The 25042-nt window shown below is 42.8% G+C and overlaps 1 protein-coding gene and 1 long non-coding RNA gene across 7 annotated transcripts in view; both read right to left on the reverse strand.

Moving 5' to 3' along the window:
* The window catches only part of LOC129605040 (uncharacterized), a 22871-nt gene extending 11842 nt beyond the window's left edge, over nucleotides 1–11029 (reverse strand). The window contains exon 1 of the long non-coding RNA XR_008696508.1: nucleotides 9633–11029. This is a non-coding gene — a long non-coding RNA (uncharacterized LOC129605040). The remainder of the gene's footprint in view (nucleotides 1–9632) is intronic.
* A 2097-nt stretch (nucleotides 11030–13126) lies between these two features.
* The window catches only part of LOC114867841 (cytoplasmic dynein 2 heavy chain 1), a 70671-nt gene continuing 58755 nt past the window's right edge, over nucleotides 13127–25042 (reverse strand). For all 6 annotated transcript variants that reach the window (XM_029170912.3, XM_029170910.3, XM_029170911.3 and 3 more), the window contains 10 exons: nucleotides 24806–25029; nucleotides 24583–24687; nucleotides 21247–21363; nucleotides 19369–19476; nucleotides 19135–19236; nucleotides 16624–16713; nucleotides 15061–15170; nucleotides 14896–14977; nucleotides 13867–13983; nucleotides 13127–13679 (listed from right to left, as the gene is read on the reverse strand). In XM_029170912.3, coding sequence (XP_029026745.1) covers nucleotides 13518–13679; nucleotides 13867–13983; nucleotides 14896–14977; nucleotides 15061–15170; nucleotides 16624–16713; nucleotides 19135–19236; nucleotides 19369–19476; nucleotides 21247–21363; nucleotides 24583–24687; nucleotides 24806–25029 — 1217 coding nt within the window. In that variant the 3' untranslated portion in view covers nucleotides 13127–13517. The remainder of the gene's footprint in view (nucleotides 13680–13866; nucleotides 13984–14895; nucleotides 14978–15060; nucleotides 15171–16623; nucleotides 16714–19134; nucleotides 19237–19368; nucleotides 19477–21246; nucleotides 21364–24582; nucleotides 24688–24805; nucleotides 25030–25042) is intronic.

Genomic DNA, 25042 nt, shown 5'->3' on the forward strand with positions numbered 1-25042 from the left:
GGATTTGTTATTGTGCTGTGTGCCCACCACTGGCCGCATCAAACACCATCTCAGGCTTTTAAAAGTTTTACACCAGTCTTTGAAAGTGGTGAGGACAAGCATTTTTCTCCCCAGCTTCCGAACAGCAAGGTTTGCTAAATTGCATTATTTGCAAAGCCATAGTGGAGGCAAACGGGGCAAAGGGATCATACGGAGAGAGGAAGAGGGAGAAGGGTACAGGAAGAAACAAATAACATGAGCCCTGAGGCGCCCGACTCACTTTAATTTGATGGAAGCGATTCACTGTTGTGTCTGCGGGCTGGTGTATTAGTTAGAAAGGAGTTACTCCTGCAAGCACAGGAACCTCATGGCGCACTTTATTCTCACAGACTATTCAATTAGCTTAAAGAGCTTACCCACACACAAACAAACTGCTCTAACAACCCAGACATCTATAAATAAACACCTGAAACTCACACGGGGCCTCACAGACAGACACGCGTGCAACACGCCAAGCCCTGCAAGGACCGAAACCCTGAACGAGACGCAGGAAGCACCGATTTGACTGGTTTTTAAATGAGATTAAGAGCTTTGCCTCTGAAGTGTCTTTTTCTAATCGGGTTTGCTTTGTGAAGCTACCGGGTCTGCTCCGCCAGAAATAGACACACACACACACGCAAAGTTACATGTAAGTGGCTGTTTATGGGTTGCTGAGTCACTGCTACAGTACGAACAAGAACTCAGCTGTCAGTCCTGCTTGTTTCATACAGATCCCAAATCCACCAAGTGATTTAAATCCTTCACCTTCCTTGTGTTTGCTATGCGATTCTTCCCCACACTCCCTCGCTGGGTTTAGTGCATCGCAAACCTTTCGCTGGCTGATCAATGATCACAGTTAAGCTTTTGGGAGCACCATAAAAATAACCAAGTCGCTTTAGCTGCGATGCTGATTTAAGGGGTAGAAAAAGTCATAAGAACAGTCGCAAAAAACTAGCAGCAACGTGAAAGCTTTTTATTCTAACAGCAGTGTTGCAATTAGGGCTTCAGCTCTCACTTATTAAGTCTTTTATCAATTTTTAGAGCAATAAATTGAGTAAACAAACCAAACTCCATATGTCCTACAAATAAAGGTACTAACTGTTTCCCGTCGTTAAAAACGTTAAAAAGTACAACATAAAAAACACAAATCCAAATCCGCTACCCACATATCGTACAGCACATCACCCTGGTCACACTTTATTCTGCTTCCTCAGTAGGTTCCACTTACTGCCTATTTCAACCCAGACAAAAAGTGAATCAAGCAAATCGCAAATAAGGCAGGACACGGCAGTGAATCCAAAAACAACCTTAAAGAGGTAAAGAACAGGTCCTAGGACACAGCATCACGCTTGCACATTTCGCATAGCGACTGCTCATGCAAGGAAGGTGCAGTCTGGGCTATAAATTATTGCATGTGCCGCATACGTGCCGGAGAGAGACGCTTGTTTGGGAGCCGTGGGGCTCCTCGTGTGACAGAAAAGGTGCAAAAAACAGGAAACACATGGTAGAGTTGGCGACGGCGCTGACCACAGAGCACGCGCAGTAAAAGGGTTTCTAGGAATGTTTATGTAGCGGTGGAGCTGCTTTTTCTCATTACTGGAGTACAGATGCTGTCAGATTATGCGAAACGGTGCACTGTTCCATTGATCAGTCATCATTATGGATTTACAGTAGCTACTATTTAACTAAACCTTTGATCACAGCCAAATAAAATCATAAATTCAGGGTTCATGTTTTTCATTGAGTGCTAACAGGGCTTTTTAGGTACTTTTTAGGTTAAGGTACTGTGGGAGTCACAATGCCCAGTACAGTATGTGCGAAATGCATCATAAAACCCCAAAGCAACTAAGTAAACAATAAATCCCTCTGCCTCCTATAACTCACAGGCAGAGAGGGATGCCTGTGGTGAGTGGTGGCACAAAACACAAACACACAATCCTATTCTTAGAACCTCACAGAATAGATTCTTAAATTGCCCGATAAACACAAATTACAGGAATGTGGCCCCTCCTCCTTCCCTGCTAGCACTCAAACAGCTGTAAGGTGAAAACGCCATGAACATGAGGAATGAAATGAAGGTAAAATATTGTGCATTGTTTCCCTTTTACCAATGATTAGTCTGTTACTGAACAATAGATAACAATAGGGTTGTGATAACAGTCATTTACACCTCTTCTAATAGACCGGCCAGGATTGTGTGGGTACTGTATTTATATAGTAATGATGCTGTCAATGTTGCAATAAAACCCATTACACAACACACACTTTTCTTTTTATCAGATCCCCACAAAATAAACAGACATGATTTATACACTGTAGCAAATATAGCCCACAGAACCACTTACAGCCCATCTTACCAGAAAACCATAAGCATTTGCAAGAGTAAACACATTAGACACAAACTCTGCTACTGAGCAAACAACCAACGCCAACAGCCAGCCATTATGCAACACTGCAAAACAGGCTGCTGGCTCAGATTATGCTTCACCACCAGGAAAAGAATGGTGAAAATAGTCATTTCCACCTGATGTGGACAAAGTCCTAGTTGATACAGTATATGACGGATCATTTAGCCGATCAGTCCCTTCACGCTCTTTGTGAATCAGTGGGACGTTCTTATTCACCGTTTTCATTTCAGATTGCAATGTAAGATTTAATAGTTTTACCACAAAACGAACTGTTAAGTTAAAAACTTATTCATCTTCATAACACAAGTTACACTATCACACAGACTGTTCTCTGTCCAATTGGTTTTGCCCTCACGTCGTACCTTCCAACTGAAGTCTCCAACAGCAACATCGCTTTCCCCTGGTAGACTTCTGACAGCGAGCAAATTAAGAGTAAGAGTGTCTCACAGAAACAGAGGTAAGTCGCTCCGTGTTCCTTTATTTACTTGATTGCACTCATCAGCTGTCTTTCTTCAACCTTCTTTGCTCGTCACTAGACCACCACCACTTCACATAACACTATGCAGATAAATCTCTGCCACGATAGAGATGAGGGCAGAATTCAACTGCATGGACACAGAGGTTAGGAACATCTGGGGTTATATACATGTGAAGAATCTCTGGAAGAGGAGAGAAAACGCCCTCTCATTCGTTTAAACTACTGTATGAAACTGCAGCCTGAAGCTATGGCCAACACTTAGTCTGCAGCCGTATATTAACAGCCTCCAGTATCTCACTCCATCTTTGGGATCTTTAGCCACACGCTCTGCTACAAAAAGGAAAAAAAGACTCTGGACTAATTTGCAACGTATGCTGTTATGATCTATGCTACACTTAATGTGGCAAAACCACATCCACAGAACGTAAGCAGTTCTTATAGCTACCGTCTCACATGGGCAAAGCCCATCTGTCACTTCCTGTCTGCATCTGAGCACAGTCTAAAAATACTGCAGTAAAGAGTAACGCCATGTATAATAACAAACCGTTCACATTTAAACAGATGTATAGGATCTGCCACACCCTCACCTAGCTATTACTTCACAATGTTTCCTCGAAGCTCAACGGCAACACTTGACTCAGCGTCAGTGCTTGTGTATCATTTAAGCAGGAACAAACAGGAGCCTCCTACTGTAGCTGCACCAGTGAAAGCAAGATGGAGGAGCCTGATTTGTGTGGGTAGGAGTGTTAAAAGCATTTTGAAGCCATTAACACTCTCCCTTCACAGCCTTTCAAAAGCAATGCAGTCTGACACCATGTCTGTTGCAGAAATGTGTGCATTGACTGTGTATCCATCTATAATAAAGAGTGAAATCAGGTTGGACGAAGATGAGTCACCCTCACACTCCTCCCTTGAAGAAGTTGTTATTTTGCTCGCTTCATTCCTGTGCCATCTTTTATCCACCTCCTACTCTTCATCTTCTTTCTCTCTGAAGAGGATGTGAACATGCTCCCGTTGCCATCCATTACAGGCACGCTCACATTCCTCCTCCATATAGTTACCAATTGTTTTTATTATCATGATGTCTGAGTCATGAACTTCCATCAAGCTCTCTTCTTTTTGCATTCTATCAATTTTCTTCTTCTGTCTTCATTCGCGGTTTGGCTTAAGGTTTGGGTTAAAATATTTAAAGAGATTTTGAAGCAGTAGGATGTGGGAAACTTCAAAAGCTGTATGAGGCATGTGGCGGCCGCTGCAACCATTTTGTGTTCTTCTAGACGGGGAGTTGCGAAGAGCTACTCTGGGACAGGTCTCAGGAACACCCTACCCTCCTGATGCAATGCTGATGATAAAGATGAAAGTCAAAAAAGGCAGCCTCTCATGCGCAAACAATAAATATATATATAAAACTGTGTGTGTGTGCTTGTGTGTGTGTGTTGCATTGAAATGAGAACCCAAAAACCTATTTTCCTACCAAAGTAAGTACATTTTGACAAAGTGAGGACATTTTGGCCGGCCCTCACTTTTTTGAAGGCCTGTTTGAGGGTTAAGATGTGTTTTTTTGAGGTTTGGTTCAGATCAGAGCAAAGGTTTGGCGTCTGCCTTTAGTTGTGATGGTTAGAGTTAGGGTAAGGGGCTAGAGAAGGCATTATGTCAATGGAGGTCCTTCCTTCTATGGAAGTACAAGGATGTGTGTGTGTGTGTGTGTGTGTGTGTGTGTGTGTGTGTGTAGGGCTGTACTAACCAAAAACCAATCAGCTTACTTGAAAGAACCCTGATGTCCTAGCAAGGTGTGAAAGGAATCACTCAAGATTTATTATGCTTTCCCACGAGAAACCAGAAGCACATTATGGAGACAGTTTCCATCAACATCAGCTTCAATCAACCACTGCCTTATACACGCATGCCTGCACATATACTGTATGGAGCCACATGATGAGTTTACCTACAGTACTTCAAACGTACGCATGTCGAACCCGTCAGCATTTGCCCACACATGGTCTGAATTGGCAGCTTGATTGTTACTGACACTTCCCCGACTGCGTCTCCTCCCACGCGCGTGCAGCCTGGGTCACGGTGAGTCATGAAACAAAATGGATACAGGTGAGAAAATAAAAGAATCAAAAACGCTCTTTTCTGGTGCTAACCCCCAGCAAGCAGTGTGGCACACACACAGCAGTCTCTTTCAACCCACACTCTCTTACAAAACCTTGTACTTTTGCCACACATCAACGAAATGATTGAGTGCAACGAGCCTCACCCTCTGTATTACTCCTTAAATCCTCTCATGCCTCAGAAGCCAGCTGTACAAAAGGAGATGTCTAACAGTTAAGACTACACAGCAGATCCACATTGCTTGTGAAAGGAAATACTGCAGAGCTCGAATTGCCCGAAGATGCTGCATATTATCAGCTTTAACTCTGACAATGTGAATCATCCGCTGTTTCTTTATAGCGTCTGTGGTTAAATGAGATGCGAAACATGACACGTCTGCTCTGTCACACACACACACACACGATTGGGTCACTTTGCACACGATAAGCAGCCGCAAACCACAACAAAGAGCCTTTATGCCGTCTGAGCTGGTTGTGGGTGTGCGTCTGTGTGCTTGTGAGCGAGTGTGTTTGGGTGATCCATGGTTTGTCTAAGGGTCGGTAGACGGGGCCGTAGTCATAAATCCGCCTCGCCGTAATCACAGTGATTTGCAGGTTCAGAGAAACCATAAACATCGGCACGGAACGGCCCACTGCCCTCATAGGAGCCTGAATTAAGTGGTGAGAGTGCAGCCGCGGTGTGTGTGTGTGTGTGTGTGTGTGTGTGTGTGTGTGTGTGTGTGTGTGTGTGTGTGTGTGTGTGTGTGTGTGTGTGTGTGTTTGTTTGTGTGTGTGTGTGTGTGTGTGGTTATTTGCTCAAGGGCATCCCTCGCTAAGGATGGGAGCCGGGCTTGGTGATTGGCCAGGGTCTGGGGGGGTCATTAATCTACACTGCTCCATTGGCTGTGATGGCGAAGGGGAGGGGTTAGTGCAGCTGGTCAGTTAGCCGCTGTCAGCTTTCTAATCTGGAACATTCTTCAATATTAGATGGAGTGTGTGCCGAGGATCGCTGAGGCCAAACTGGAGCCACAAAATGCTCTGTCCCACACAGCGGCGCAGACGTCTGAGTTTAGAGACAATCCTTTTAGAACGAATGTGACAGCCTCACTTCCTGCTGCGACTTGAAACTTCTGTGCAACAGCCAAAATGGTACATAGAACTGACTGTAAATTACTTTCTACAGTACCTAAGAATAACTGCGGAAGTACAATTTCCCTGGTTTCTAACTGCTTTCTAACAATAAACAAAAAGAAGAGAAGCAGAAAAGACTAGTGAATAACATTTAACTTTAGTTATTTTAAAGGTTGTATGGGCTGTTTGCATGTACATGCTGTATTGTATGATAGTTCCTGTGCCTACTTATGCTATACAATTTCTAAGATATACAGGTGCAAGAAGTAACAAGGTATATTTGAGGAAGTGAGGATGAGTTTGGGGTTATTATCCAGTATTTCTTCCACTTTAATTATATTTTTTATGTTCCCTCTTCCCTCGTCTACTGTTAATCATTTTTATTTCCAAACCCCTCCACTAGCCTCATTCCGCATTTTATAGCAGGAAGAATGGACAGTCCAGCCTCCTGCAAGACTATGCTTTGTTCCAGCAGCCTACAGTGTACAATAAATAATAACATTCCAATAGTTTTAGTGGTAGAACCTGCTGGACTATCAGGTTGTGATAGTTTAGGTCAAAACCCAAAAAGAGCAAAACACAAAAGACCCAGAGCCTTATTGACTGAAGCACAAACTGTGAATCCGAAGTGTAACACCACATAACACAAACTGAAATATGATTGATTTACAGTCGACTGATGCCTTGTATGAAATCTATCCAGAAAACAGCTTTTATATGGGGTGTGTGGCCAGTGATGGGGACATTGATCCAGCATGGGGAAAAACGCTGCAAATAGCTTTCTGAAACTTCAATATCGGAGATAAAGTCTGTCGCCTTCAAATGCACGTCTAAACAGTGGAGTTATGGAAGAAAAGAAAAAGAAAGAGCAACAACGTACAAAGGAATTGTATCTGTAATTATTGGCTCTGATTCTAAAACGCCTCAGTCAGACGATGAGAAGTAAAACCTAAAGCAACTGTCCTGTACATTTAGCAAATATCCACACACAGACAAATGTGTGTAGAGCTTTGCTTCACCGCCTTGTCTTCATTTAAGTGTTCAAGATGTGATTCCTACATTAGTCATTCTATTAAAATGAATGGGTAGGAAATAGTGCTGTGGTGCTAAGTGATCTTTGCTACAGCCCAGGCCGTCTGTTGAGCATCTGTAATGAATGAAAGTGGTTTTGCAAAGCCAGCAATTCTGGCAGCACTGACAACTACAAAAACTGCTGAAGCCCATATTAAAAGGATGCTGGGTGAGGTGAAGTAACCCCTAACCAAATATTTTCAAGCTGCTGTCAAAGAGCCAAGGCTTCATTCTGGTTGTTAGAGATGTTAAACTCACAAACATGAGTGTTTCTTTTTAGGGAGGTAAAGGGCTAAACACCATTTATAAAGCTCTGACTGAGGAAAATCACAACAGATCATTTAAGGACTTTAAACAGAGATCCCTGGATGCTTTCCAAACTCACTGTTAAGCTCGAAGCCAAGCTTGGGCATCTGAAGTGCTGAGACAAAGTACAGCTTCAAAGTCCTTCAGTGCCACCTATGAAAGATCCAAGTGTATTGGCAGAACACCAAATCCACTTCTGATCTCCCCGTTTTATTGGGCAAGAACTTTTCACTGAATAGTTCCAAATAGTACTGGCCCAGAATTAAAAGTATTTTCTACAGGTGTGTGAATTTGGAATGACTCAAGTTTATGCCGGTACTACACTGTATGTTCCAGCTGTAAAACTTTGAAACGGAGCTTTGGCCAAGTCCGAAGGACGGGGCTGTCAAAGGTAGGGTTGCTGTGGATGGCCGCTGTCCATGGTGCTGAAACTGGAGGTGCCAGGATTTTATTGACAGGTAAAGGGCCCATGCAGCAAAAGCCAGAGACTCTGTGGTTTGTCTTCTCTTCGGCACCGTGTGTCACCCACTGGCATTTATAAACAGGATTGTGCTCTAATGTACATTGAACAGCACAAAGTCCACAATGCTTGTGACTTTTGCTTACTGTACTTGTAGGAGCGTTCAATATACACCCTGTCCCGTGCAACGACAAATCTGCCAGTGTGCATCATTGATCTGATAAACAGAGTGCAGAATACTGTTCATATTCACAGTTCGCTCACACAGCATTAACAGCACTGATGAAACACTACATTGCAGAGGAACGGCTACAAACTGTGACTTCTGTGGCTTTTGGTACTACTGCAAACCAGTATTAGTAATTTGCGTAAGGAGTAAATTGTGTATCAATACAATAATAACATTTCACTCTAGAGAAAATTAGAAATAGTAACAACACAGTTCTTCAAACGCCTAATCAGGGCAACATTTCTGAGCATAATCCTACAAACACCTATACATCAGTGAGGTCAAGTGGAACATTTGACATCATTGGCACCAGCTGTTCTTTTAATCTCAGCTCGAATGTGACAGCCAGCTGCAGCACATGGTGGAACAGACTATTTATTGATTCTAGTCCACAAAAAACTTCAATGTAATTGAGAAGTATAAGATAAATGTTTGATAAAAATTAAAGCCTCGGACAATTTAAACAGGCTCTAGTTTCTTATAGTGCATGAGAGATGGCAAGAAGTCCTTCAGGAATCCTGTCTAACATCTAGCAATACAATAATCCCCTTAGTCTGCAGGGAGATCACGGATTAGAGAAGAGAAAGAGAGAGAGACATTTGAGGAGATTATGTGAGAAGCAAGGATGGAAGAGATAGGAAGTGAGAAGTTGCAAAAAGCAGGGGAGGTTGGAAAAAACTGTGAGAAGAAAGACGGGTGTAAAGGTGCAGGAAGAGGGAAGAAGAGCTAATGAGAAATGAACAAAGAAAGCACGAGTCAAAGCGGATGGAGAGACAGAAGACCGAGCCAAGACAAGTGCAGATGGTGAGAACAAACGCGAGGAGAGACAAATGGAGGAGGAGAAGAAAAAAGGGAAGAAATGTCCCCTGTGTACGTGTCTCCTGAGTGGATCACAGATCAGAGAAGCGAGTGACCCCGTGGTCCTCTGTCAGCTCCTCTGACTCTGCTCCAGGAGGAGGAAGAGGAGGAAGAGGAGGAGGAGCCCTCTGGGGAGACACTAGCACGACTGCCGCTGCTCAACAAAGCAAACACACGCACAGCCCAGACGCAGGTTTCACTGCTCTGCAATCAGTCAACGAGGTGGGCTTTTACTGCTAAACTGGCTGGAGGGAAACGTACAGTATAAGCACTGGGGTTAACTATGCAGTTTACGAACAGGCACAGTCAGAGGGACCCAGGAGAAATGCTGCCCCAACAGCCCGTTTAGCTTCTCACCTTTGACCTTTACGGCCGCTTCCCACGGGCCCGTCCATCATGAATCACCCCAGCAACATGCACAGGAGCCCTGAGTCACTGGGGGACTTTCCTTGCTTTTCCTCGCTTATCAATACATGCTCCAGCCCTGATTCATGCAGGATTTCATAGTGTTTTCACTTCTTATAAGTAATATGAATAAGTTATTTTCTTCGCAAACCGTGTGGTGTTGGTCAGTACTCACGTGTTCATGAGGACAGTCATGGGACAGCTTCCACCTTGGACGTTATGTATCGACTTTCATTGTCTATCTATCATTCATAACGAGCTCGCGCGTGCTTTCCCAAACTAGCTAACAACATGGCTCAGATTGGGCGATGCTAACGCCGCTAGCATGCTAACAGGCTAACCCCGGGTAGCAAACCGTTAGCTGCTGTGGGAGCTGCAGTGAAGTGAGATTTATGAACTAGCTCATTTAGTACAGTAACCTTTACGCGCTATTATGCACGTGCGGGACAGGACCGTACAGGACCCGCCCCCACCGCATATATGACAGGTGTGACAACCAATGCAATTCTACACTGCATTTAGACGCGTTTTTTTATTATAGTGGAATAAAGTTTTAAGGTTCAAAGAGGAAAAAATGCGACTTTTTATAGTTTTACAGACATTTGTATTCAATGGATTTGACTGCATTAAATAAATATATTGTTTCTTAGCATGTATTTTTTATATATTTTTTATTTACTTGCTGGATTCATTCTCTTGAAATAACGTTATTCTCAGTTCATTTGTGCCATCTACTGTATGTTCCAGTGTGGGGAGAAATGAGGACGACATTTGCGGGTTCAGGACATGGTGTTGGCTGAATCAGCATCTGTCTGACCTGAACTGTGCCTCAGCAGAATCTGTATCCTCATCCTGGATGACAGCTGCCATGAGGAACGATCCATTACAGGATAAAGGTGTGACAGACACAGGAATTATGTAGGTAATTTTGGGCAGTGGGCTGCTGTAATATGGCCTCAGGGAGCTCTTTGACTGGAAATTCTGACCCAGATGTTAGATCATGACAGAATTCTCTTGGAGCTGTGATGTTTTCATGATGCTGGCGTGCTATAGGAGACTGGCCATAGACCAGTTTAATTAAGACTGCAAAATTTAAAAATATGCTATCGAAATAAAACACCTGGTTGTGTCCATTTCCATTTTGAGCCTGAAAAATCTCATTCAGACTTCTACTGGTGAGAATGGAAATGTAATTATGTAGATGGATGCATACTTTATATAGAAGGTACCACTGCAGATATGAGAGCATTTAAATAGAAACCTCATTATTTTAACGGAGAGAAGCTGGTTAACAGCACAGGTCCTCATGAATAAAAGCTGCTGGAAACCAGGTAGATCCCATTTGGCCTTCCTAACGTCTGGCCCTCCTGCTTGTGACGCTCCCCATTTCACTCGGCACCTCCTCCTCGCCGCTTCCCTGCAGTGTATTTTCAGCACTTTTCCATCTTCCTCTGAAGTATCCTGTGGGCGGTGTCACACTAGCTTTTCCTCTCACTCCCCACCCCTGAAGCACTTCTGCTGAGGTAAGGCATGCCGGGCCATCTTTTGTGATTCTGGGTGGTGGTTTACTGGAAGAAACATCACAGTGGAATGGGGGCATCAGCCAGTAACATCCTCCGTAGCGGTGATTCGCCTACTTACGTCAGTGTAATCACGTTTAATCAGACGGACTGACAGTGTGTGCAGCTGGTTGTGGCTCATCAGACATTTGGTGTGCTACTTTAATGAAGCTGTGGCACCAGCCTGATGCAGCAGTGATTAAGATTCGGAGCGTGGAAACCCAAACTAGAAGCTGCACGCAGGAACCCATGTTCCATTTTACCACTGCTATTTTATGAGGCCCCACCAGATGTTGGTGCAGTGAGCGTGCTGGGAGCAACAAGTTAAAGAGTACCAGGGTGAGAAGCCTGACACAAGCTGCGGCGGCACAGGCCAAATGTGACTGCGTGAGCAAATGCAAAGGGCCGATAAAAAATGTACAGGGAGCAAAAAGCATATCGAAGACAGAGTGTGTGTGTGTGTGTGTGTGTTTGTGTGTTAGAAGGATTATGAGAGCAAAAATGTTTATGTCTCACATGCTGTAGTGAGGAGTTACATAAGCACTGTACAGCATTGTTTGCTGAACAGAGGAGGAACCCAAACACAGCGAATGGTGGACGTCACAGAAGAATGAGTGCAGGAAGCGGTGGAAGAATGGAGGGAGGGTCGAGACAGGAGGCTGGAGAACGATTCAATCTGCGGCGCTCACGGGCCTGTTTGCAAACACATTGTTGAGGTAAACACCATTGTCAGTTGCACATATGAGACAGGCGGCAGTGAGAGCACTGTGCTGAAACCGCCCCATACTGTCTGGGCTGTGCAATCAAAATGCAAACAAACATCTCAGCGCGACAGCAACAGAATGCAGGCAGCGCTTCAGCCCCGTACTTTGTCAAAACTGCCACGCTAATTTGTGCTAAAAAAAATAATTAAAACAACAAACTGTAAACAAATAAGCTTGGAAACAGTCTCTTAGTGAATCGCTCCTCTTCACTGCAGCGCCGAGGTTCTCGTTCCACCTCTGCCTCAGAATGGGAGGCATCAAACTTTAAGCACCATCATTAACTCCACTCTCTTCTATTTATTGTATGTGTGAGTTTTTGTTATTGTTTCATATAAGGTCAATGCAACATTTGAATAACACAGGAACTACACCTCCAGTATGCTTTAGTTCTGTACTGTATGTGGTTGGTCAGCTCACTGTAATAGCAGCTGCTGCTCCTCTTTACTTCTCCATTACTCACTCGCCACCTGCCCTAACCTTCACATCCACCTCTTTCCCTTTAGCCCCACCTGTGTCCTGGCTTTCCTGTTTCTCCGCCGTTTTCACAAACACGTTTCGCAAGCTTTTTTTCCAGTTCTCTCTCTCCCGCGCCATCATCTCTGTCTCTCCCTGCCTGCATCCCTCCACCCAGAGGGTCTCGTTTCGCTGAAATCCAATCTCTCTTTTTTAGACCCGCTGTTCCATTTCACTCCCATTTTGTCACACTGAGGTGCACACACAAGCACCCGCTCCTCCCTCATTTCAACCCAAACACACACCCGCCTGTCCTTCTAGAGTTGTCAGGACACCCACTGCTATGCGTTAAACAGCCCCTTGCTCTAACCATCATAACTAATCCCTCACCTGCACCTTAATGTAAACACTAAAGTCTTACTCTGCAGCGCGAACGCCTTCAAAATCTCCTCACAATAGTGTTGAGCTAAATATTATCAGAAGCAGAGACGTGCACACGCACAAACATTTGCATCTCTGCAAAACACGAACAAAAAAAAAAGCCAAGAAAAAAGAAAAAAGGCTTAATTAAACCATCAATCAAAGCTGATGCTTTTGGATGCATACGCACAAAAACACACACTCCACAAATACAGCACCCTCGCTCTCAGCTCCGTGGACATCCATCACAGCTTCAATGGCTCCGCTCAACCTCAGCTCTGAACCAATCACACAGAGGTTAAGGACTAACCGAGTGTTTGTGAGCGAGGGGGAGAGAACCACCGTGAGCTTTAGGAGCACACACTGAGGCGTTTCATGCCTGCGAAGGACATTTCAGGGAGCACAGCATCAGACACAGCAGGCGGTGAAATGTGATATTATTACAATACATATGGTTTTAGAAAAAACAACAATTATTATGGTGTTCTTTATTTTCAATAAATATTCTTCCAAAACGCATGGTTACTGATGTACAGTTTTACAGTTTTGCATGAGGAGCATTGTTGCATAAAACATCTGTTCATGTTTATTAAAGCTGATTTTGCTGTCTGTGGTTCAATGAGGAAAAAGATGTTCATCTTAAAAGTGAAAAGCAGATCACTGCACTGCTTTTTCCCGCCCCTCTTATTTCCATTACAGACCATTATGCAAATGACAGTGACACAAAGTAACATCTTCAAGCAAAGGTACTTCATTTGAAGATGAAGTCTATAACACAGCCTGACATTTTGGAGTGTTAATAATTTGCCCTGTCTAATCCCCCTTTTATGACGGTATTATCGGTATTATCTACTGTCTCTTTGCTCATTGCTGTTTGAGAAATAGTGCCGCCCCAGTCTGAATCCACTGGCTGGGGTTGGCTCCACAGGGCAGACATATGTGTGTGACCACCTTCACTCTCTCTGAGCTTGTATACAGTGGTAGCCAGATGCTGTCTTCAGAGGCAGATGTATCAGGAGCAGGGTTCTAGGATTGGCCACAGAACACACAAATGATTATTAGGTCATTCACTGAGTGACTTCAATCACTTTCCAAACAGAAATTGCAAACCATTGTTTGTTTATTATAAGCTGGTTGGCCTTCAGTTTTGGACTAAGTGTCTAAACAAAGTGATTATTAAACAAAGACAAACGTTGCTGTTTTCTATACAAACCTGTGGAACCCAAGCCATGAAACAGGGAGGCACAGCTGACACGCTGGGGGAATCATGCTGGTTCTCAGAAAGACGAAGGCCATCAAAACTACAACCCTCCAACTGGAGACCTCCAACCTACAAGTCAACAACAGATGTGGTAAAAGGCAGAGCGGACACAAAAACAGGGAGCAAGAAATAAATAAATTAGGGAGCAGTAAAGAGGAAACAAATATGACGAATAACATGGTTACTGCAGCAGAAGTAATGGGAAAACAAAGACAACACTGGGGGATTAACTTGCACATAATGCACATCATTCATGACAGAGATAGAGTTAAAGTGAGCCGTGCAGTGACTCAGGGTATTTCCACAGTGGGCAAGACAATAAAGGGAACTTTGGCGTCATGTCAGCGTATGCACAGACAAATACTAAATCACCATGATCTTTGCTTGAGCGGGAACAGGAACACGTAAGAGACAAATCCAGAAAAAGCAACATTGAGTGAGTGTAAGAGAGCTCATTCCTTCACAACAATTATGTCCTTTCTCTTACTCCGTCAGATGTCTGAGTGTTTCCCTTCCCTCCCTGCAGCTGCAGCCTTTTTTAAGTACCCACACCCTTCCCCTTTCTCCCTGTCTATTTAAACTGAGTGCCTATCAAGTCGCGCCAATTTTTATTGGCATGGCAGAATATTAAAAAAAATGAATGTCTTATTTATTGCAGCCAATACAATTACATATCACTCTTAAATCACGGCTTGAAAGGAAAGGAATGAAGGCTGAAAACACCCAGCCATTTGGTTTTATGACTTTCTATCAGATGTCTCAAAAAAGCACAAGAGACCTGATGATGCTCGTCTCTAATGGATAGGCCGTAACTTAACTTTCTCTCTCCCTCTGTGTCTGGTTCAGGTTTATCCCTCTTATGTGCATCTGTATTGTGTTCAGACAGCCTGCTTTGTTTATTGCTCCAGTTCTCTGCAGCTGGTTGAAAGCACGTGTGTCTGCCGTCGGCACATATGATGTGTAGGGTCGTGTGTTTTCTACCTTCACTTGTAGCTTGGCCTGTTCAATGGAGCTCCTCCACGATGAGACAAACACCAGACTATCCATCGAACATCCCATGGACCTAAACCCACGGGAAGGCTTTGTTAAGCTGAGTGCACGTACTCTTATTAAGTCCTTAATAGAAACACAATCATGCATTGTTACCTGGCGGTTTCCTGTCTCAGAGCGTTGAGGAAGGTATCGGGGTGGAAGAGCTCCGATAAATCTAAGGTGTCTGTCAGCAATGCTTTCCTGCCTGCACGCTCCACCCAGGTCTGCATACACAGGCATAGAGATAAACATACACAAAGACGGGCAGAACAACCCAAAGACCTGGAAAATAACAAGTGAACGTGCCCAGACGACACATAACTCAGGCATAAAATGAGTTTTACAGAGAACCAGGCAAAACATTTAATGGATCAATAAAAGATAATGAAAATACAATTTTCCACACACCCACACACACGCGCACGCACTCACACAATGTTTGTAGTGTTAACTCTGAAAAAACAGAAAAGAATGATCTGTGCATTGTCATCATCATTTCTAGCCAAGACAATGAGTGTTTTCTGATTGACAGTATTGAAACAAATATAATGTATGGCCATTAAAATACTTGACGTCTCCCACGTTCCATATCAACATGCCTGAGCTGCTTGTGCGTCTAACCCAGACAACCATTTACATAACTCTAACCCTAAACGCTGTGCTAGTATGTGCCTGTGTTTTTCAAGGTTGCCTTGTGTGTGTGTGGGTGAACCGCTGTGCTCTGTTCTTCAGCAGCTCCACACAGCGGCAGCTCTGGCTGAGCCCACCTTTATTAGACTGATTAGCTAAGAGGAACCCGACGCACTGCTAACAGAGATATCACTCAGCACTGATGGGCAGACGCAGACAGTTAAGGACAGTCCAGCCTTCAGAAAGACACACATGAAGACAGATGGAGTGCAGGTAGACAGGACGAGTACTGACAGAGAGAAATGAGAGATGGCAGGCATACAGGGAGACACACACATAAACAGATGGGTGGGCAGGCCGACCGGCAGACACACACACAGGCAGCGAGACTCGCCCACACCAATAATGAAATGCATCAAATTCACAAGGAAATACGTAGTTTCTGAATGTGTGTGCGTATGCGTGTGCATTCTAGTCTGCCAGAGCATATTGAGGTAGGCGTACAGTCAGACACAGTAGAGAGGAGACGGAGAGCGGGAGCCTTCATTTCCTGGCACCAAACTGAGGCTGACGCTCCTCAAACCTTGTGCTTTTAAATCTTTTAAATGATAGTAATAATAACACGAGTAATAGTAAGTATTTGTGCAATACTTTCAATTGTACATGCAGTACAGCACTGAGCTACAGCATTGCAGCACGCACAGTAGCCTGGTCCTTGGGCTGAAAGTACCCTAGTCATGTGGAGAGTCAAGGTCCTTTCAAAACAAGTTGAAACTGAACATTAATACCCATAATTAGAGAACAAGGCTCTTGGGGAGTGGATTAAAATGGATCTTTCAGTAATTAAACTTAAACTGATTAGCAAACTTTACTAGTCTCATTCTCATGAGAGTGGACCTGCAGAGGTTTCCTAGCAGCATTTACCCCGTGAGGTCATCATTAAATGCCTTCACTGCGAGTACACAGAAATACATCTAGTCTGGCCACAATTGTTCCTTCGGTAAAGACACAGACCCCCATCAAAGAGAAACAGGTAATAGATGTTACCTGTATGGCGAGCGCCTGGGTCACTACAGCTCGGAGGTACTGCATTGGTTCTTCTGGCCCTTCCCATTTGTTTTGCCACGCCAAAGGACACTGAGACACAAAAGAAGGATGAGGACAACAAGGTACAGCGAAGTTGACGCTGTTGTGAGACCTTTAAAAGGGTCTCTTGAACCCCCCTCAAAAACATCTGATGATCTATGTGTTTTCTTTTCTAACAGACTTGCACTTGCTTGTGGTTTCGAGACTTTGAAATGGTTGATTTTGAAAGGCACAGACAAAGCCTGTGTGTGTGTGTGTGCGTGTGTGGTGGTGGTGGGGGGGTCCTTTCCTTTGGGGGGAGTATGTTCATTCTAGTTGTAACGAGTTGGATGATCCACATTTTGCCTAAACTGAGATCAAAGAAGCCGCTTTACACACACGTACATGCACAAATATGCACAGTGGGAGTCTGACGATTGAACATTTTATGTTATTCAAGTGTGAAAGTCATAATGGAACTAAACGAGACCTTGTACCCATCTCAGCTGCAAGTCAGCTATTCAGCATCTCTCCTGCTGTGTGTGCGTGTTGTGTCACAATGAAGCATTAATGAGATAAACATGTTAGTAATGTTTATTTTATTGATGATGGTAAAGACAAAACTAATACTAGTTTAGAATAAAATAAATATTCTGCAGTGTTTAGTAGACGTTACTTTATACTCTTACACATTTACTTTAAGAAACATCCATGTCTTTGCTAAATTTTTTGTTTAAATTCTCTAAATTTATTGTTTGTGTTTAGCTAAATCATATTTAACCAGTGCTTATGATTTTACATATTTTCTCATTCGGAATAATAACTGTGTGTTGCAGCTCACTGCCAAAGGGCTTGAATTGTGAAAACTAGCAGGTCATGACGACAGCTTGTTAAAAAAGCTCCACTGGCACAATCGCTGTAAAGAAAGTCAACTAAATACAGGGACTATTGACAAGTTAATTTCTGAACAGGCACTGATAAAATTCTGATGATTGGTTGGAATCCAAGTATCTAATTATTTTCACAGCACAGCTGAGGGGAGAAGTTGGCACAACCCTCCAGAGCTGTACCGGCCATACTTTTACATAATTACAAATCCAAATTATCTATTTTCTAAATATAAAAATTAGATTTACAGCCTTTCAGAACTGGCTGGAACTGGGCTAATCAGTAATGGCAGCTTAAACAACGAAGTCTCGTAAAGCAAGACTAGTGCTGCCTTATCTCTCAACTGAAAACAGCTGAATGATAAGAAATAGGCTGGAATCATTTACACATTGAAATATCTACTGGATGGAAGAGGAGGTTTACTCAAACTAACCTGTAGGTCTAGTGCATACTACTGTAGGAATTTATAGTATTATAGTATAACTGACGCTTGCTTGATCAATTTTATATTGGTCTTCTTTATAGCAGTCACATAAACCACAATGATTCTTCTTGTAGCTAATTTAACGTAATAATAAAAAATATATGGCGCTTCATGATCAAATATCAGCTCCAGTTTTAAGCTGCAGTTTCGCAATTTTCTGATGTGATAAAATGGTCATAAATTTGTACATTCGTATATTGAGGTATGTTATAGTTCACTTATGTTTTTTTTTTGTTTGTTAATACTAACACTTTATCATAACACTTTATCTTATCCTCCTAATGCAGCAGCACAGCCACCTAAAAGATGAATACTGTACATTCTTCTAATCAACACTTTGATTAGAACAATTTAGCAATTAATAATAATACAGCAATTCAACTACTATATCAATATTCATGGGAATCCATCCATCCATCCATTTTCTTAACCGCTTACTCCCTAGTGCGGGGTCACGGGGTGCTGGAGCCTATCCCAGCTGGCTACGGGCGAGAGGCAGGGTACACCCTGGACGGGTCGCCAGTCCATCGCAGGGCAACACATAGACAGACAACCATTCACTCACACACTCACACCTACGGGCAATGGAGAGAAGCCAATCAACCTAATGCACGTCTTTGGACAATCATCATTGTGAAACGTTGACACAATGGATCTAAGCAGCTTGTTACAAGGTAAAATAATAAAAGCTGGGAAGATTAAATGGGAGATGAATGGAAAAGGGTGGAAGCAGGATGGGGCAGAAATCGAGCTGAGACTGAAGAAATGCTGATTCACATAAACAGAGACAGATGAAGGTATTGCGCCAAAGGCTGAAAAGGCAGCTTACAGAAGATGACAAACATAAAAGGAGTAAAAGGTTGATTGTTTATCTCTCCTCCTCTACCTCATCACATTCCCACATCTCAGCCCGAGGACACACAGGAGAATATATGCTGTGTTTGCTAGATGTCTACAGGGCAGCTCCATCTACTGAAGTGTGTGTTACTTTATATATATTAAACATATAGCTCATATAAAAATGCGCATGCAGTGATTTTTAGACAGATTAACACATTATCTTCACCCATTCATGCCAAGTCTGCACATCCCAGTGCCTTCCTCATCATTCATTTTCTTACCTCTTGGTTGAGGAGGGCAGTAGCTAGTTTTTGGACGTCAGGAGTCAGCAGTTGGGTCCCTCTGATCACCTTGCTCAGTGCAGCCAGCGACTGGTGGATACTCTGTAATAACACTTACACTTTAGTGGAGGTACTGTGCCAAGTGTGGGTACATTTGGTGTTGTTTTTTTTATTTGGTAATGATTCCAACTTCTAATACTGATCTTTATAACATAAATCATTCATGTGACTCACCTGGACCAAGCGGACGGCATTGAATTGCTCCAGAGCGATGAATGACAGGACCGGTGAGCCATGACTTTCAGTGGGAGAGGCCACCTTCTGATGGAGCAGCGTAGAACCCTGATGAATAGATGGTACACCAACAAAGACCTTTAAAGGCAATTTGACACAAACATAGATCCTGCACTAATACGGAGCGAGCTTGACATGTCTCTGTCAAGTTAAATCAATGGCAGCGCTCCATGTCACTGTCATCACTGGAATGCATTTAGCCTTTGCAGCAGGCTGTTTAAATTGACTTGCAGCGTTTCTTCTTCCTTTACTGTACATAATGTCTTTCATCACTACGGTACACTCTAACCTCACTTACAGTAGCTCAAGTTGAAGAACCTACATTTCTTCAATAATAGAATCTGCTACAATAATAATATGCAACCCAGTAACAGAGTAAATTAAATCTTTTTTTCTCTACAGAGGAGACAACAGCACCAGTTATTTACAATAATTAACAGTGGTCGACTACAAGAACAGAACAGAACCTAAAACCCAATTATATATATATTTTTAAATGTAAATATATACATATAGTATGTTGCTTTCTGCCACATATATCACACTGTGAATCTGCACCATTATTTTGTTTACCCCACATTTATTTAGTCAGAGGCAGAGGAGATAAAAGGGTAAAAGAGGGATGAAGGAGCGTGGGATGGATGAATGCAGACAATGGAGAGTGAGAGATAAATGCGACAATGAGAAAAAAAGCTGGTAGGATGGGACTCAGCTTGTCTACCGCGCAGCTATTGTCTCTTTTCAATAACTAAACAGCCAAATAAACAGTATCTGTATCTTGTTATCTTGTGCTTCTTCCTTCGATCCAGACGACATACAAATATGTAGAACATAAAGGAAACAGAACCGTGTCTGCACACACGGTTCTGTGTGTTTACAGCCACAGAGAGGCCAGTGAGAAGACAGACGCGCACATAAGCATGCATGCGGAGAGCACACGTCTATGATGGCTCAGCTGATGCCAAAGCCTTGTTAATTGAAAGCAGTCAGAGGTAGACTGTGAGCCACGAGCGGCGAGCTGCTCCTACAGAGCCAGTCAAACATCAAAAAACTAGGAGACTACTTGAAACTGACTTCAGGACAGAGAGGCAGGCATGTAGCACGTGAGAACACAACGAAAGTGAAGAAAAGAGCAGGAGCATGGGAATATGATGGTTAAATTATTTAATGTACTGTAGAGGTAGAGATGTACTTTAGATTTAGAACGGGGCCGGTCTCCAAGCAACTGGACACAGCAGTGTCGCCTGATGTAGTGGCTATCACACACACTGCTCAGTTAGACTCTACTAATTTCCAATTAGTTTTCATAGCTTTTCATTTAGACTACTCGCTGCTGCCAGGGCAATGTACAACATGATTTTGCATACAAATAAAGATGAGTAAATTAATTTTATCATTATCATGCTGCGCTTGCATGCAGAGTTTATCATACAAAGCAGGTCACACTGACAACAAACCCTGTGGGTCACTGGAAAGAGCACAAATTCTATATCAAACAAATGTTTATCTGTGCTGTGACATAACTGACAATAATAAAAGTATAAACAATAGAGTCAATTATTGTTATTTCTTAAATATATAATAAAAACAAATGAAAAGGGATGCAAACAACTTAATAAGTGTTTGTTGCATGTAGAAATAAATCTACAGATATTATGATAGTGTCAATGATTTTAGGTGATATATTTAAAATTTTAAGAAACATTGCACAAAAAAAAATCAACACTACTTCAATTTTGGTTATTTCGTATAAAATGAAGAAAAAACATTGGTTCTTGTTCGTGTAGAAAGAATATCAAATAAAAAAGGGAGACTCACCTGGTTGAGTTTCTTCCACAAGTTGAGAACAGGTGAAAGTCCACTTGACCAAAGCTCCCTGTCAAACTTTGACCCAGTCGCAACTGAACGGCTTAGGACACGCAGTTGGGAAATCACCTTTAAACATAAACAGAAATTCATTGAGCAAAGGACTGCACTGGAATACTGTTGTATATTGAACTCTATTTAGTATCAAATCAAACAAAGTCCAACATCACCATGGAAATGACCATATACAAAAAGGTTTTCAAAAGATCATCATCAAATTCTTACTAAGTTTGTTCAGGTGCATGGACTCATGAATCATTCTGCTGCTGGAGTTAAAGGTTTGAGTCAATGGAAAAGTGGAACATCTGTCTGAGAGTGTTCATCGTTTAGGCTTAGGCGTTTTATTTTCTTCTTTTAATTCTGTTGTAAATCAGCACATTAATGAGATCATGTAGTGGGACGTTTGACTTTCTACTTTTGAAGGCAATTCAACTATGAACACTTACAGTAACTTCACTGTGTAGGGTTCTGACTGAAAATAAAAGCACATGGGATTAAAAAAACACTTATGTTATCCTTGAGGCAATGTTGGTAAACTGTGTATTGCCATTCCAAGATGCCTGAATATTATATCATTGTTCTAAAGTATTGTATTGAAATCATTTGAAAATGTAAAAACACTTAATTTGCACACACTTCAGTGTCACCACAACATCTGATTTAAAAGCCACTGTTAATTTTCAAAATACAGTCATAAACTATCCGCTCTCTCCCTGCAGTCCCTGAAGTCAATGCTGCTTCCAGACTGGGAATGTTACAGATGAAAAAAAGGCCAACTCCAAACACATCTCCTAACAGCCTCTTATACACCTAATCAAGCATGCTTAGCTTCAGGCTTAGAGTCCAGGATAGTGCTTTTATCGAGAGCCAGTGTGTGTGCCTGTGCAGATGTGTGCTTCCCTGTATGTGTGTGTTGTGAGTGAAGCCAAGGTGTCTGATAAATGGCTTTCATTTGGTCCAGGAGAACTCTTTACTAACAGCTGCTTTATCTTCTCTGCTCAGGAGGAAAGGTGTGTGTCAGCGTGTGTGTATGGGCATGTATGGATGGAGAGAGAAGCACCAGATATCTAATCTAGAGCGTCACCCTGACAGGGCTAAAACGATGGCAGCTGAGGGTGGAGATTAGGAATGTATGGGGATTCAAACGTATAGGGATTTAAATATATTAAGATTTATCCCATCTCAGCCAATGACTACCAGGCAGCAACTGCATTTAACACCATGACCAGCTGCGATGAAAAAGTTACTAGACAATGTTGCTAGGAAGTTTGAACTTGAATCCCACTGAGTGCAGGTTACCCACAATTCCTGAACTGTACTTTACATACTTTACATACAAATGCATGAAAATGGCTCAAAGATGTGGATAAACCCATGGACATAAAAACACATTACGCCACCACATCATGCGTCATTGAGTCTGTAAAGCCAAGGGAACCCCTCATCGTTGTTTAGGACCATTCTGCACTATGTGGGGTCGTCACTCGTGGATTTGATTTAAGTGCCATCTACTGTACCAAAACTACTTAATGTCCCCTGGGCTCTGTTCAGTGTGCCTGGTTAAGTGCCCAACCCACAGACAGTGACAGGAGTCTTCAGGGAAAAGCAAGAGCATAAATTAAGAAGAGGGAGCGAGAGCATCAAACTGACAAATGACAGCAGGACGGGCGACAGAAGAGATACACAAACATGCACTGCAGCAGTAAATTACATGGATGGTGCGTTGCTGTTAGTGTACATCCCAATCTGCAGTGACCATATCTGCAGACAGGCAAAACGACCTCATATGTGTGAAAGCACAAATCCATAAATGATTACCAATATGGGGAAAATATTGCAGACCATCTGCAGCGTCACGTTTTGTTGCTGACAACATTGTTATACAAATAACAAAAAGTGTTCACACGCAGACACGCACGCACGCACACACACACACACACACACACACACACACACACACACACACACACACACAAACACGCACACACACACACACGCACACACACACACACGCACACACACACACACACACACACACACACACACACACACACACACACACACACACACACACACACACACACACACACACACACACGCACACACACACACTTTGTTGGGTTGACGCTCAGTCCTTTCCTGTAATGCAGGTACTTCCACTTCACCTTCTGGGACGCCATGAGCTCAGATCCCACGGTTAAATAAATCACATTTTGTGTGTGCACTATTTATTAAAGTTACCCTGTTGCTGCACTTTTTAAAATTACTTTATGTTTACAAACACAATACCATACAATAATTCAATATAAACAGACATGATTTTCATGATGATGGATTACCATTTAAACCTACCATCTACAGTAATTTAATTTTAAAAAGGCATAAATAGAAATGGGCGACTGCTTCTGACCTTAATATAAGCTGCTTTTAGGGGTCCTCAGTGGTTTGTGGGTTCTGTTTGACACGTGTGTGAACTCACACACAAACACACAAAGATAAACTACAAAAACAGTACAGGTGGCTGAAGTGTCACACGGCGCAATGGTCCAGGTTTCAGAAACAAATTGCTAATCGCTTCTGTGATTTAAACAATACAGAGAAGTAAACTTGACGTCTCTCAGAACACAGTGAATAAGGGGGAAAGGAACCGCCTACTGTATGCTACCTAACCTATATCACAGACTGGTGCTTTGTTCAAAGTGTCAGATGCTAGAAAGCATCAGTATCTGTTCTGAGCAGCTTCACCTGCTTTATTCACCGCTACACGTTGTCAGTAACTGTCTTCAGTGAAGACAGCTGTTTCCTTGTTTTTAATGCCTCCTTGTTGTTTCCTGGCCTTTAACAAGGTATGTCAACAACAGACCGCTGAGTTAAAGCAGTGTCTATGTAACCTGGGCAACAGAGGGCACAGTAAATGTTTCAATGGAACGAGTAGGATGTCTAAAAAAATATGGATTTTATTGTTTTGAATGGAATTCTGATGAAAAGACTTAAATGATAAAAGCATCCATGCTTTTGTGGCTGACTGGTGAAATGCACTGTATGTGAAGAATACATAGTAAACAAAAAAACTACCTGACAAAAAAATAGACTAAATCTGTCTGTCTCTGTGCATGTGTGTGTGTCATGTCCCAGTGTACATGTAGCATCTTCTGATTTATGTGATTCAGATGGGAATAAACAAGAGTGTGTTTGAATGTCTGCATGTGTGAGGTGGAGAATGAGGTTGTGGATGTGTGGGTTTGTGGGAATAAGCAGGTGGCTCAGTATAAAGAAGTGTGGCTGCACCTGGGAGCTGATGATTCTCTGAGAGGATCTTTCTATGTTGGCAGGCAGACCGAAGAACGCAGGCCTGTCGTCCTCTGGGAGGTTTTCTATTACGCTGCTGTAGTCCTGGGAAGACACAGAGACACATACAAGTCACACACAATGGTCATGAGACAGATACAGACAAGCGATCACAGTCATTCACACAGCTGCTCTGCATGCAACTGCGATTTAAGGCACTTACCAATATAGAGCAAGAGTTTGGGAGGTTGATCTGAGACGGAAAGAGACGGGTTCCACCTCTGCCCTTCCTCGCGCTGGAGTGAGAGGAGGAGAGAAGGGCTGCAGAGAAGAACTGCTCCAGGTACGAGCGTAAGATGCGCAGATCAAAGGGATTGTCAATTCTTCCACCGTAGATGGCGCTCTCCAACAGGCCGTGGACAAACTCCCACTGAAACGCTTTACCACCTTAGAGGGAACA

Source organism: Betta splendens, chromosome 13 (genome assembly GCF_900634795.4).
Source record: "Betta splendens chromosome 13, fBetSpl5.4, whole genome shotgun sequence".
Lineage (NCBI taxonomy): Eukaryota > Metazoa > Chordata > Actinopteri > Anabantiformes > Osphronemidae > Betta > Betta splendens.